This window comes from Hyla sarda, chromosome 11 (genome assembly GCF_029499605.1).
Source record: "Hyla sarda isolate aHylSar1 chromosome 11, aHylSar1.hap1, whole genome shotgun sequence".
In the NCBI taxonomy this organism is placed as follows: domain Eukaryota; kingdom Metazoa; phylum Chordata; class Amphibia; order Anura; family Hylidae; genus Hyla; species Hyla sarda.
The window spans coordinates 61,807,729-61,820,041 of NC_079199.1; the positions used below are offsets into that span (position 1 = coordinate 61,807,729).

A 12,313-nucleotide genomic window follows, 5' to 3' on the forward strand; every position below is an offset into this window, starting at 1 on the left:
CAAGTGCGATCGGCTTCATCATCATCGAGTTGTGTCGGCACGTCACTGATGTCCTCCTCAGGTTCCTCAACAGTGTCTGCTTCAGGAGCCTGAACGCTGGCAACACAATCTCCCACGCCACTCTGCTCATCACCACTTGCCCGCTTAGCGGAGGAAGCGGCGGCTGTCTCCTCCACTTCTTGGCCTTGCAGTAGCTGCTGACTGTCCTCTATTAGATCGTCCTCTCTGAATAGTGGAGATGAACCCACAGCATAAGATACTTCTGTAGGGGAGAGACCAGCATAGGACAGAGGCAATGGGAGGACAGGGACTGCTCCCAGGCAATGCCAACTGAGGGTTGTGTCTGAGAAACCCTCCGACTGTTGACTGGGGGTATCAGATGTCACTTGTGATGAAGTAGATGACCGTTTTAACCAATCGATGATGGCTGATGGATTGCTGGTCAAGACATGACCGCTAGCTGATACCGGAATCTCAGGCCTCTCGCTGCCACTCCTGCTGCCACTTTTCCCATGTCTGCCTGATGAATTTAGTCCTCTGCCATTCCTCTGGGCACATCCTGGCAATTCTCTGCCTGACATACTTAGTGTGTATATGAGTGGAGGACAATACGCTCCAGTACGCTTAAAACAGTATTTATCTATAACACTAGCATGTGTGTACTTTTGTCTGGCCTTGCAATGAACTCGGCCCTTTAGATTTTAACAGGAACTAAATGGTACACCACTTAGATGTACGTATGTGGTATGCGCTTATAAGGGGAGTTCAAGGCACTCCAGTTTGCCGTTTAAAACAGTATTTGTCTTCAACACCAGCAGGTGTCTGGCCTTCCACAGTTTCTCACTCCCTTCAGTGCTTGTAGGCTGAATTTGGGCTTAAGGTGAATTACTGATGTAATACACCCAAAAAGGCACTTTCTCTCTCACTCTCTTTTCTATATCAGTGCTTGTGGGCTGGACTTGGGCTTGAGTTTATTCACTGCTGACAGCTTGCTGTAATACACCCACAGGTGAACATTCTCTCTCAATCTCTCTCCCTTCCCTATCAGTGTTTGTAGGCTGGAATTTGGCTTGAGGTGAATCGGTGGTGTAAAAATGCTTTTCTGTATCTCTCTCTGTCCCACTCTCTCTGTAATAGAACGCTGGAGTCACTGGCCAGAAGATGGCTGCCGATTTTATATGGCTGCGACATCACAGGGGGTGACTGGCTGCTGATAGGCTGCATGTGATTCAGGGTCATCCCGCCGACCCTTGTTCCCGCCTTCCCAATATTCATTGCCCCATGTCCTGACGTATGGAGCTGCCATTTTAGATGCCCTGGAGCCTGGACCACAGTAAATGGAGTTTAATGAAGCGATAGAATTGCGGGGATATTCGCATTCGTTTTCGAATTCGGCAGATTCGATTTGCTCATCCCTATTCAAGATCTCAGAAGTAAAATCTGAGGACACTGCTGAAATAACCACACCTTCTGGGAGAATTGTCTCAAAATTAGAATCAATAGGCTGAGAAGCATTGAAACACTGAGATAAGGCATCAGCCTTGACATTCTTAGTACCCGGACGATATGTAATGACAAAATTAAGTCGCGTAAAGAACAAGGCTGAACATGACTGATGAGGATTGAGACGTTTGGCAGATTCAAGGAAGGTTACATTTTTGTGATCAGTAATAACCATAATCTGATGAACCGCCCCTTCCAGATAATGTCTCCATTCCTCAAAAGTCCACTTGATTGCCAAAAGTTCTCGATTATTGTTAGGAGTCGCGCTGGGGTCAGACATGTTGGCCGCAGACGCACACCTCCGCTGCCCGGCACAGTCCTTAGTGCGATTCGCATCCCGTGATGCGATTGCATACAGCCTACTGCTTCTTACCTATACCATTGTCCCCATGCGCTTCTTACTTGACGGCTCTGTGAAATTTAAAGGGGCGGTACACATTTAATTGGTTCTTGCTGCTGCATGACCCTATAAGTACAAGCACTTCCTTTTGACCCTTGCCAGATCTTTGTGCCTTATCAGCCTTAGAGAAAGTGTTCAGTTTGTGTCTTGCCTTGCCGTGTACCTGACCCTATTGCTATGTATCCTGACCTTGCTCCTGTGCAACCTGCCCTCTGATCTCTTGCTACATGACCTGACCTTTCTACTTAGCCACCAGCCCTGATCTCCTGCCTGTCCTGACTACATGTTGCCTCATCCTTCCAGTACCACATTACACCTCGGTCGCCTGTGTGGAAGAGTCGTATCAGGGGTAGCGACCTGGGTGCCGCCTGCCACAGCAAGTCCATCCCGTTTTTCGGCGGGCTCCAGTGAAAACCAGTCGCACCTTAGACTCCGTTCCCTGGTACGGCCCACATCATCATCCACTCAGGTACAGCGGATCCACTTTACCTAAGCCGTAACAATTACCAACATCATAGTTTTGTTCTGATGCAGAAAATTTTCATGAGAAACAAGTACAAGAACGTAAATTAGTTAGAGAAGCAGTTCCCTACTAATGTACCAATGAGAGCAGTGCCAATGTTACTACCAATGGTCTTACATTTTCTGAGAGCAGCACCAATCTGGATTAAGGATAAGTATTTCAAATATGTAGAAAGAAAATTAAACAATCTTATATGGGGACGCAAACGTGTGAGGATGTTATTAAACCACCAGTGAAGATGGGAGGAATGGCGACTTTCAATTCTATTATGTAGTGGCACAATTTAATCTATTATGCGCTAAGGAGGTTATGATAAATTGATTTGTTGTTTGTTTTTTTAAGAAAAATATCACTGTATGGAAAACTCTAGACGGTGTAGGACAGTCTGATGCAAAATTGGGGAACACCCTGTTTTTCAAAATGTGAAATAAAATCTGGAAATTCACCAAAAAGTACCTTAGGGGTAGTAGGTAGCTTGAAATTTACTAGGATGTGGGGTAATGTTTACTTTCCAGAAATATATAAACTGAGAGAATATGCAAACTGGAAGGAGCATAGGATCTTTAGAGTGGAACAATTAGTGGTTAATAAGTAACTTTTATCATGGAATTATCTTATATTATCTCAATATATGTTAGGCACTGGATGTAAATATGCATATATACAGATCAAAAACGCATTTAATGCAGAAAAAGATAATCCTAGATGGGAAATTGGACACTAAGAATTGTTTGACCTTTTGGCGAACACACAAAGAAATTTGAAGAATAGGTTAGGAAAAATTTATAACACATTGATTACACATTTGGAAAATAAAAATGCACTAAAAATAAGTTGAAATGGGAAAAAGAGTTGGGGGGGGGGGGGTTGGAAAAGGAAGACTGGTGGGAAATACTTTGAATTATAGATGTCATCCATTACCACAAATCACAAAATTTCACAAATTAAACTTATCCACAGACTTTGATATACTCCTGATGGGCTGTTCAAAATGGGGAAAAGAACCAACTCAAATTGCCCTCCATGCAAGATGGATAGGGCAGACCTTATTCATATGATATGGGAGTGTAAAGAAGTTCAAACATTATGAGAAAAGGGCTATAAGAAAATTGAGGAAAATTTTGGAGTCATATTAAATTATAATTTAGCATTTGCTGTTTTTGGACTGGACATAAAGGAAAAGAAAAATTTAAAACTCAAGCTTTTAGGTCTGATGAAGATTGTGATTCTTAGTAAGTGGTGTGCTCCAAAAGCCCCTCACTTTAAAGAATGTATTAATCTAGTGGGGAAAGCTAAAAATATATAAAGTTATATATTTTCAAGGGAAAAAAGAAGCCTTATGAAAGAATGGGAGAACTGGAAGTGAGAAAGATAGAGGTTAATAGAAGTACAGCAAATAGGCTGGCGCGGGGGGGAAATGGGTGATGAGGGACAAGTACTATATTTTGTTTAATCGTATTAAGATTGTTATATATACTTTATCTTTTTAAAGAAATAAAAAAAATTGAAGTAATTAAAAAAAAAATTACAAAATTAAATTAAGGAAAGCACAAGGCCCAACAAGCCTGACGAGGATTGAGATGTTTGGCAGATGGGAGTGTTAAAAGCAGTTTTCCATTCGTCACTAGTGTTGAGCGGCATAGGCCATATTCGAATTCGTGAATATTCGCGAATATATGGACGAATATTCGTTATATTCTCGTTTTATTTTCGCATATGCGAAAATTCGCGTATGTGAAAATTAACATATGTGAATATTAACATATACAAAATTAGCACACGCGAAAATTCGCATATGCGAAAATTAGCATATGCTACTTTTCGCATATGCGAATTTTCGCACGCCAGTCTCACACAGTAGTATTACAGCCTTCTTTACACCACACAAGCTGGAAGCAGAGAGGGGTGATCACTGTGATGTGTACTGTGAAAAAAAAACAAAAAAAAAAAAAAACGAATATTCGTAATTACGAATATATAGCGCTATATTCGCGAAATTCGCGAATTCGCGAATATGCGATATTCGCGAATAATATTCGAATTGCGAATATTCGTGAGCAACACTATTCGTCACCCTCTTTGATTCTGATTAGGTTATAGATCCCTTGAAGATCAAGTTTAGTAAACCAACATGCCCCCAGTATTTGATTAAACTGATCTGGAATAAGTGGCAATGGGTATTGATTTTTAACAGTAATCTTGTTCAGACCCCGATAATCAATACAAGGCCTTCACCCTCATCATTTTTTTGCCACAAAGAAGAACCCTGCTCCCATTGGAGACACAAATGGACGAATATGACCCTTTTGCAAACTTGACTGAATATAGTCCTTCATAGCTCCCCTTTCAGGACCAGACAAATTATAAATTCGCCATTAGGATACTTAGCATCAGGTACAAGTTCAATACCACAGTCATCATCTCGGTGTGGGGCAAAGCAGAGAAGGCCTCCTCAGAAAAAACATCATCAAAATCAGAAATAAATTCGGGTAGATTACTTTGGGCCACACCAAGAGTTGCAACACAAGTGGAAATACATTTATTAATACAGTCAGACCCCCACTTGATGAGTTCTCCAGAGAACCAATCAAAGACAGGATTGTGTTTTCTTAACCAAGGTAAACCCAGAATCACATTTACTGACAAATTTTCCAAAATCAAAAATGTGATTTTTTTTTTCAAAATGCAATGAGCCCACCAGTAATCCCACTTCTGGAGAGGAAGAACAGATACAACCCCCAGACAAAGGTGTTTAAAGGGGTACTCCGGCGCTAAGACATCTTATCCCCTATCCAAAGGATAGGGGATAAGAAGCCTGATCACGGGGGTCCCGCCGCTGGGGACCCCCGTGATCTTCCACACAGCACCCAGTTAGAATCAGCCCCCGGAGCGTGCTTGCTCCAGTTCTGAATACTGGCGATCATGGGGACAAAGCATAGTGATGTCACGGCTCTGCCCCCGTGTGACGTCACGCTTCACACCCTCAATGCAAGCCTATGGGAGGGGGAGTGACAGCTGTCACACCCCCTCCATAGGCTTGCATTGAGGGGGCGGAGCGTGATGTCACATGGGGCGGAGCCATGACATCACTATCCCCGTGATCGCCAGTAATCAGACCCGGAGCGAGCACGCTCCGGGGGCAGATTCTAATGGGGTGCGGCATGGAGGATCATGGGGGTCCCCAGCGGCGGGACCCCCGCGATCAGCCATCTTATCCCCTATCCTTTGGATAGAGGATAAGATATCTTAGCATCGGAGTAACCCTTTAATCCACTCCAGCAATGGGGATAGGATTTTCCAACAATTTCAAGGGAAGATTCAATGACTTAATAAAATCCAGATCAGCAAAATTGGCAGCAGAACCTGAATCAACAAATGCTTTACCAGATACAGATTTTTCAAGAAAAAAATATTTGGACAGGCATGAAAAGTTTAGAAGACAATTTCGGAGATACCTGTGCACCTAAATGATTTCCCCAATTGTCATTTAGGCGCTGGCGTTTCCCGGCTGCTGACGTTTTGGGACAAGTTTGTATCCGATGTCCCGCTTCTCCACAAAAGAAACAAGAGTTGTTCTTCTTTCAGATAGATTTTCTCTCCTGAGAGGCTATCTTCCCTGTTAGCATGGGTTCCTCAGAAGAGACAGGAGATATAGTAGAAGGAGACAACATGGTGGGTGGAGAGTAAGAAACAAAAGAAACAGTCCGTTCGTGTCTTTTCTCTCTTAAGTCGTACTGCTAATGTCATAGCCTGTTCTAAGGAGTCAGGCGAGGGATAACTAACAAGAGCATCCTTAATAGCATTAGATAATCCCAGTCTGAACTGACACCTAAGTGCTGGATCATTCCATCCTGAGACTGTACACCATTTACGAAAATCTTCACAATACTCCTTGGCCGTTCTTTAACCCTGCTTAAGACTAACCAGCTGAAATTCTGCAAAAGCTTCATGGTCAGGCTGATCATAAAGTAGACCCCTAGAAGAAAAAATAACTTTCTCAGAACTTAGTTCAATAGCAGAGGGAGGTGATGAAAATACCCATTCCTGGGGGTTCCATTGAAGCAGAGACATGACAATTCCTACTCTCTGGACTTCAGTGCTAGCTGACTGGGGTCTGAAGCAAAAATACAGTCTACAACTCTCGCTAAACAGCACAAATTTCTTTCTGTCACCTGAAAAGCGGTCAGGAAGGTTTATTTTTGGTTCACTAGAAACAGCTGGAGGACAGACCACTGCCTGAACACCAGCTGATTCCTGAGCTTGAACCTGTTTGGCAAGAGACTGTACCAAATGTGTGAGAGCCTGCATTTGCTCCACTAGAGCCGTCATAGCCTCCATATTAGCAAATGCAGATATTGGGCGAAAATGTCACGTATGGGCAGGAAAGGAGTGCAGCCCTGATCTCACCCACTCCCTCTGACCCTGCCTATCCGCCCTAAACAGTGGATGGACAACCACGGTAATGGTCCCTTCCTAAATAAGTGATGGAAGTCACTGTCAACAAAATAAACTACAAAATAGACGCAGGTCGGGATACAGTCAGGAAGCACATAAACTAACAGAAAAAATACACACAATTAGTCAAAGTTTACTAGCCGAGTCTATACCAGGAGTCGTCAAAGTCGCAAATAAAAGAGAAGCATCAGAAAGCCAAGCCAGAAAGTCACAGATACCAGGAAAATGGAGTACAAGGTAAGTACGCTAGCTACAGGAGGAAACCTCTTACGCAGGTGACGTATGAGAGCACACTGCAGGCTTATATAGGCAGCCAAACAGGTGCTCTCATCAAGGTCAGCTGACTAGAAAGACAACTAGGCATAGCCCAGCAACCAAAACAAAAAAAACAAAAGACAAATCAGAATCGATTGACCCTACGGGTTCTGACACCCACCTGTGAACTTAAGATATTTATTTCCATTTATTAGTCATTATGTTTTACTAGTAAAGTAAAAAAAAATATGAAAAAAGTTTATTGAGGCTGGGTTCACAATGTGTAAAATTTGGTGTGTATTTTATGCGTAGATTTGCCATAAAAAGGGTCCATAATCTTAAAAATACAACAATGAAATAAAACGTGTCTGCATTGTGTGGGAATATCTGTGCGTAAAGTACAATACTTGCCAAAATTTCTACACAATGTAAACCCAGCCTAATATAAAAAATGTTTTTTTGTAACTGTTCTTGGATGGATCTTAATACTTTAAATGTCTACCAAAACAGAAGAGTCATGCTTAGTGCACTTTAAGGAAAAAAAAAAAAAAAAAAAAAAAAAAAAAAAAAAATATATATATATATATATATATATATATATATATATATATATATTTATATTTTAAACATATACTGAGGTCTCTCATGTTGTGGCTTGATTTTATCTGTACAGAGGCTGTTGTGGGCAGTGGTAAATCTGAGAAGTCGCCACATGAACAAGAAATCAAGTTTTTTGCTAAAGTAAGTTGTATCCTAGGATATTTTATGTATATACAGTACCTCTGGGGGAAGTACTGTATTGTTGTTTCTAACTCTGAAAGAGCAGAAAGTTCATCAGATTCTGACAGACTTATCTTTCTCTTTATAGCAGCTAAATAGTAGGACATTTAAAGGGGTATTCCAGAAAAACATTTTTTTGTATATTAACTGGCTCCAGAAAGTTAAACAGATTTGTAAAATTAAACAATAGAAATTGTGTAGCTCACTCAGCCACCTGGCTCGAGGTTAACTAGGTAGGTCTATATCCCACAGACCTAAGAACATGTAGGAGGTTATATATAAAAAGTTATATACGGAAACCAGTCCTCAAGAGACAGTGAAATTGGAAAATGGAGAATGAAATAATGAGATCCTTGGTCTTGAAACGCGCATAGCCTTGTTTTGCTACCTATACCCACCTCTAACAGCACCTTTGGCACATTTTAAAACCTATGGTATAGCCTTTTGCAGCGCAGCAGCACCTCTAACCTTGGACCACCACTGAGATCGCGTGCGCGATCCAGCAGGAGAACGCCAGTTTACATCCAAGTCTAGGTACCTGTCCACAGCATCCAGGATTACTTCGGCCGGACGCACATCCGTGCACACCTGCACCCTGCCAGGACCGCTGGAGAGACTATCCAACTATCCCAAGGCCGGATGCCACTCCGTGCCAGCTCCGACTGATATCTCTGCCGCAGTACATTGTGCTACGATCATTAGCTACACTACATTGCGGACTGCAGGTACCACTCTGTATAACTATAACAACATCCTGTTAAACATTTCCTATATTACTGGGAATTACCTGGCACATTAATTCTACACATTATCATTGAAGTCGATACAAATTTGCTGCACGGACATCACTTTATTTATACCATAGACTCCAGTTCCATTAGTTGACTTTTATCAAAAGGTGGCTAATTATATTATATAATTTCATATCTGATTCTTTTTTATCTGTATTATTTTTCATCTGTATACTTTTACCAGTTTTTAGCATATCAAATACATCTTGTGCAAGGGCCCTGAACTGATGTATATTGTATCATAACTTAATAAAATGTGATTTAATATTTTATTTTATGTTTTCAACCTTAATTCGGGTTTATACCCCAGGAATATTCCACAAATACCACAATCGGCAATTTCCTCTCTTTAATTTTTTTATTCCATTCTCCATTTTCCAATTTCACTGTCTCTTGAGGACTGGTTTCCGTATATAACTTTTTATATATAGCGTCCTAGATTTGTAAATTATTTTTATTAAAAAATCTTAATCCTTCCAGCAGTTGTAGGCTGCTATAGTTGATTTGTTCTTTTCTGTCTGACAGTGCACACTGCTGACACCTCTGCTTGTCTCTGTCTGAAGCATTAGAGGTTTGCTATGGGGATTTGCCCCTACTCTGGACAGTTTCTGAGACAAGCAGAGGTGTCAGCTCTGTTGTCAGACAGAAATGCACAACTCAACTTCAGCAGCTGATAACTACTAAAAGGATTAAGATTTTTTAATAGGAGTAATTTACAAATCTGTTTAACTTTCTAGAGCCAATTGATATAACAAAAAAATCCCTTTAAATTGATACTTTTTAGGGAGTTGCTTAATTTTGCATTAAAATAAATAAATCAACAATAAAAAAAATGCAAAGTTGTTCATAGCATGTATTCATTATAAATGAAGTTGCACTGTTAAGGTCTATTCACACGTACAGTATTCTGCACAGATTGCATGCGCAGGATTTCAAGCTGTGTTCAGGCATTCAGTTTACATTGAAATCTGCAGCAGAAAATCCTGCGCATCAAATCTGTGCATCAAATATGCGCAAAATACTGTACATGTGAATAGACCACTAAAGGTTAATTTGATATATGACTGTGGTCTTTCTGCAATATAATATTGTATTAAGTTAAAGGAGTTACCTCATACATCAATAGTACATTCACAGAATATGTCTTGATGTCTTCTATGTTTCTTAGATGAGGACAAACCATTCACATATGAAAGCTACATTATCAGATGAACACCTTGGGGGACATTTATCAAAGCATTTAGTAGGGTTTGTTTTTTTGTGCTTAAAATTGTCGCAAAAAAGTTGCATGTGCGACTTTTTGATTGTGCTGTGCCCTAAGCAAAAAAAAAAAAAAAAAAAGAAACTTGCTTGCCAAAGCAATAAGTGATTTTTGACTTGCATTGGTCAGAGATTTATCAAGTGCGAAATCGCAAAAAAGTTGCATCACTTAAAAAAAATCTACCAAATTTACTCCAGCTCAAACAAGAGCAGAAAAAGCCACTACCAAAGCCACAACAAAAAAATTGCTTGTGTGAAAGAAATTTATCAACAGGCTAAAACCAGTTGATTAATAAGTCGCACATAAGCAAAAAAATTTTAAGGAAAAAATAACTAAAAAAAGGAATACATAAGCAAACATTGATAAATGTCCCCCCTTAAGTTTTTTTTATGTATGGAAAAACTTCCTTTCTCTATCGGCTCCATTGGGGGACACAGACAGTCTTGCTGTCTCTAGGAGGTGGGACACTATGAGCTAGTCAGTTTAAGCTTAGTGTCTGAAGGAGGTGGACGTGGTCTGGGTTGCTCCAGACCAGGTCTTCTGATTTTTTTTTTTCCTTGTTAGGGACGTGTTAGTTTTTTTATTCCTTTTCTTTTCTGTTTTCAGGTGGAGACTCAGGGACTGCGGTTCCCCGTTTCCCCATTGTGAGTAAGGGGGCACAGACATTGCGTATATGCGCTGTTAACCCCCCTCGCCAACGGTCAGCGCTTGGGTGGTACCTCACGGGTCCGGGTCCCCCTATTTCCCTGCTCGCCTCGCTCGCGCATAGCAGCCAGGCGTGATGCAGGTAACTAAAGCTGACTGAAGACTTCACTGAAGACTCCATTAGGTAAGTTCTTCTGACTGAGGTAAGTACTTCCTCCCTTTTTTCTCGCAGCCTCTGGAGACCCCCTGTTTTGGCCCACCTTCAGTTTTTGGGGCTAGCTTACAGGGGCTGCACTTTATTTTTGGGGAGCAGGGGCACCTGAAGGGACATCATATATGGGGCACTTCACTTATGTGTGTGTGTGTGCTTGGTGCGGCTACGTCCACAGCGCCTTATTCCCGGCACTTCACTTATGTGTGCGTGTTTGTGTATTGGTGTTACTTCGTACACAGCGCCTTATATGCAGCTGTCAGCCGCAGCACTGTCCTGGGCTGGGCGCTCTCAGTGCCAGCTTATTTTCACTTTGCCGGCAGCGCCTTATACGCGTCTGACAGCCGCGGCGCTGCTATGAGCCGGGCGCTTCAGCGCCGGCTTCTTTCTTTTCTCCGGCAGTCTCTTGCGGCGTTAGCCGCCCGCTCAATTCCCCCGAGCACACAAACGGCTGACTGGTGCGCTCGGGACAAGGAGCGGGCGCCATGACAGTTCTCTTTGGCTGGTCTGTAGCTCCGCCCACAGGGCTGGGAGCACTCAGAGGCGCGAAGCAGCCTCCAATCAGCGCCATGGGCGTGATTTTCAGTAGGAAGGGGTCAGTTACTTAATGCCTTGCTTCAGGCACGCCCCTCTCTTCCTATTGGCTGGCCTGTTTCATTCTCTAGCTGCACAGAGCAAGTTTCCTCATTGCAGCTGACAGGGGACACAGACTAGGGTGAGAAAGTTCCTATCTCCCTTCTTTTCCCACATTATGTCCGTACCCAGAGCTGTTCCTTCCTCTAAACAGAGACCTGGAACTTCAGTGACTTACTATCTCTGTAAGCACTGTAATACCAAGATGTCTGGCTCTGCCGAGCCCTCTTGCCCTGCCTGCTCCACTGCTCCCCAGACCCCCTGGTACCCCGTGATGCCCCTTCGGTCCTGGTGGATCCAGCCACTCCCCCAGCCTGGGTTTCTTCCCTGACCCAGTATATGGCTGACTTGACCCAAGTCTCCCGCTCGGTGGCTGAGGCCTCCTGGGAAGTGGTGTCCGCCTTGAAGGGGTCTTCCCTGTGACACTCTGGAAGGGCTCGCTCCTCGTCTCCACATACTTCACGCTCTCACAAGCGTCCTAGGTGTGCTTTGTCTGACTCTTCCAATGAGTCTTCAGATAGACGTGAGCATTCCCCTTGTGGGTCCCGCCCCCCTGCCACGCCACAGTACTCGGTCAGAGTCGCCCCCCTCAAGGACTGCCTCTACTCATTCTCATTCCCCTGGTGAACTGGTGGACAAGGCTTCCGAGCCGGCATCTGACTCAGAGGACTGCCCTGAACTCTTTGGTTACAGCCCTAAGAGACAGCTTTCACTTAGAGGACCCAGGATCTTCGGATGTCAATCCAGGAGTATCCTTTCATCGTGCTAAGCCAGCACCTCAGAAGTTCAGCTCTCACGCTGACTTTGACGACATTCTGGAAACTGCATGGAAACATCCAGACAAGAGGTTCCCGGG

At 42.8% G+C, this 12,313-nt stretch overlaps 1 protein-coding gene across 9 annotated transcripts in view; it reads left to right on the forward strand.

Annotated features, from left to right (window-relative positions):
• RYR3 (ryanodine receptor 3) overlaps nt 1-12,313 on the forward strand; it is a 991,818-nt gene that overhangs the window by 572,379 nt on the left and 407,126 nt on the right. For all 9 annotated transcript variants that reach the window (XM_056545312.1, XM_056545313.1, XM_056545314.1 and 6 more), the window contains one exon: nt 7,810-7,877. In XM_056545312.1, the coding sequence (XP_056401287.1) occupies nt 7,810-7,877 (68 nt within the window). The remainder of the gene's footprint in view (nt 1-7,809; nt 7,878-12,313) is intronic.